General features: G+C 32.2%; 1 protein-coding gene across 1 annotated transcript; it reads left to right on the forward strand.

Moving 5' to 3' along the window:
• Nucleotides 1-325: 325 nt before the first annotated feature.
• Nucleotides 326-1,750, forward strand: LOC133832076 (uncharacterized). The gene is made up of 3 exons (XM_062262464.1): nucleotides 326-1,060; nucleotides 1,139-1,438; nucleotides 1,691-1,750. Exons 1-3 carry the CDS (start codon nucleotides 326-328, stop codon nucleotides 1,748-1,750), a joined length of 1,095 nt encoding a protein of 364 aa, XP_062118448.1.
• The last annotated feature ends 1,026 nt before the right edge of the window (nucleotides 1,751-2,776 follow it).

Consider the following 2,776-nt stretch of genomic DNA (forward strand, 5'->3'; position numbering starts at 1 on the left):
ATCGACCAAGGAAAATAATAAGAGACATGAGAGATGAACACGGGGTAGGTGTAACATACAATAAAGCCTGGAGAGCAAAAACACTTGCAGCTGATGATGTTAGAGGGTCAAATGAGGAAAGTTATGCATTGTTGCCTTCATATTTGTATATGCTACAGTTGGCCAACCCAGGAACTATCACAAGAGTATGTAAAGATGAAGAAAACAGGTATGAATAATATTTATGATTTGCATTCCTATATTCAAGGCTTTACTAATTACAATCCATATCTTACATCTCTAGGAATTGGTTGTTTTTTTATTTAAATTTTACAAGATTAAATACATGTTTATTGCTTTTGGGGCTTCATTAGATGGATGGAAGCAATGTCGACCAGTTATAGTGGTAGATGGAACATTTTTAAAGACGAAATGTGGAGGTACACTGTATGCAGCTTGTGTTAAAGATGGAAACAATCAAATTTTTTCGCTCGCCTTTGGAATTGGGGATTCAGAAAATGACAATGCATGGATATGGTTCTTTACAAGACTAAAAGAAGCAATAGGAGATCGAGAAAATTTGTGCATAGTATCTGACAGGCATAAACGCATAAAAAATGCAGTTGAACAAGTGTATCCTGGTGTATATCATGGAGTTTGTCTTTATCATTTGAAGCAAAATCTAAGGACTAAGTTTAGGGGATTACATGTGCATGCCATATTTGAAACTGCTTCAAGAGCGTACTCAGCTCAAGAATATTATTCTGCCATGGCTGAATTACAGAAAATTAGCCCTGAAATGACCACTTATCTTTTGGAAGCAAAACCAGAAAAATGGGCTCGGCCATTCTTTCCAACGAAATGGTATAACATTCTTACAAGTAACATTGCCGAATCTATAAATGCAGCAATTGTGCATGCGAGAGAATTGCCTATAACGTCGTTAATAGAATCTATAAGAGAGATGCTTCAAAGATGGTTTTCAACAAGAAAAGAAGCAGCAATCAACCAATTTATTGAAGTGACAAAATGGGCAAATGATGAAATGGAGATCAAACTTGATGTGGCATTTCGAATGAAGGTATGTTATTAAAGTTACATTTATTTTCTTTTTGTTCGGCTTTTAAATTTATTGCTTAATAATTGTATTGTTTCACAGGTAGATGCAATTGATGCAATAAAATCTAGTGTCACATATGGTGATCGAGTGTTTGTTGTCGACTTGGAACAACATATGTGCACATGTAATGAATTTCAACTAGAGGGAATTCCATGTGCACATGCTATTGCAACAATTGAAAGCAAGTACTTGGACAAGTACAAATTTTGCTCAAATTGGTATAAAAATTCTGTTTTGAAAGAGACATATGCAGGATCAATTAATCCTCTTCCAGATAAAGTTGATTGGAGTGTCCCAGATGAAATTATAGGAGATAGCATGAAAGCTCCAAAATTCAAAGTAAAACAAGGACGTCCCAAGAAAAAAAGAATTCCATCAACAGGAGAATTTCCCAAGCATGTTCGAACAGTCAAGTGTGGAAATTGCGGAATATTGGGGCATAATAGAAAGAATTGTAAAAGCCAACCAATTCTAAAAGAAGGATAACATTGAATAGTGAATTGCATACATATCATGATCATTGAGATTGATTATTGTCCTTGAGTACAGTGCATTATGCATGAAAGCATGAACTGTTGTTATCTGTTGCAGTCTAAAGACTATAAAGATGCAATGTTACACATATTTGTTGCGTTGTGGACTTGTGGATAAGAATGTTTATACATTTATTAAAGTACATTTGTTTTTTATTATATTATTATCATCTTTAAATTATGACAAATTTATCAGTTAATCTTATTTATTTAAGGTTGCGGTTTAAATTTCTAGGCAAGGTGTTTAAATTTAAAACATAGGGGTTTAAATTTTAAGCTTAGGGGTTTAAATTTAAAACATAGTTGGTTAAATAGAGTTGGATTATAAATAGAGCTTAATGGATAAAAATTTGATAACATTTAGCCTTGTGGTTCAAAATTTGATTCCATTTAGCCATGTGGTTCAAAATTTGAAGCCATTTGCATTGTGGTTTAAAGTTTTATGAAAGTGGTTTAAATTTAAATCTTAGTGGTTTAAATTCTTAGGCAAGTGGTTTAAATTTAAAGCTTAACGGTTTAAATTTAAAACTTAGTTGTTTAAAGACACTTGGATTATAAAAACTTTAGGCAAGTGCAATTTTCCCCGCCGCGGCGCACAGAACCTTTAGACATTAGAGCTGCGGCGCTCAGATTGAAACAAAAAATAGCAATTATTTGTCACTGGGAGCCGCGGCTCTAATTGATATGGGCCGCGGTGCACAGTCATACCTAAAAATAAAATATATAATTTTTTTTTTTTTTTGCCACTAACAACTTCTGGTCTAAAATTTTTGACGAATAAAGAAATTAGGTTTAAATTTAAAGGTTTGGGTTTTAAAATTAAAGTTTAGTGGTTTAAATTTAAAAATAATTGGTTAAATAGAGTTTGATTATAAGTAGAGCTTAATAGATAAAAATTTGATACCATTTAGCCTTAGGGTTTAAAGTTTAAGGCAAGTGGTTTAAATTTAAACTTTAGTGGTTTAAATTTATAGCTTAGTGGTTTAAATTTAAAACATTGAGGGTAAAAGAGACTTGGATTATAAATAGAGCTGAATGGATAAAAATACATAAATTTTGGATCAAAATTTTATAATATTTATCCTTGGGGTTCAAAATTTGATGTCATTTAGCTTAGGGGTTTAAAATTTGATTCCATTTAGAG

This window comes from Humulus lupulus, chromosome 4 (assembly GCF_963169125.1).
Source record: "Humulus lupulus chromosome 4, drHumLupu1.1, whole genome shotgun sequence".
Lineage (NCBI taxonomy): Eukaryota > Viridiplantae > Streptophyta > Magnoliopsida > Rosales > Cannabaceae > Humulus > Humulus lupulus.

Excerpts from the sequence above, each read along its gene's own strand:
- LOC133832076 (XM_062262464.1), top strand. The coding sequence starts at position 326 with ATGTTTATTGCTTTTGGGGCTTCATTAGATGGATGGAAGCAATGTCGA. Across the intron at positions 1,061-1,138 it reads ATGTGGCATTTCGAATGAAG|GTAGATGCAATTGATGCAAT; the intron begins GTATGTTATTAA and ends ATTGTTTCACAG. Across the intron at positions 1,439-1,690 it reads TGAAAGCTCCAAAATTCAAA|TCTAAAGACTATAAAGATGC; the intron begins GTAAAACAAGGA and ends TATCTGTTGCAG.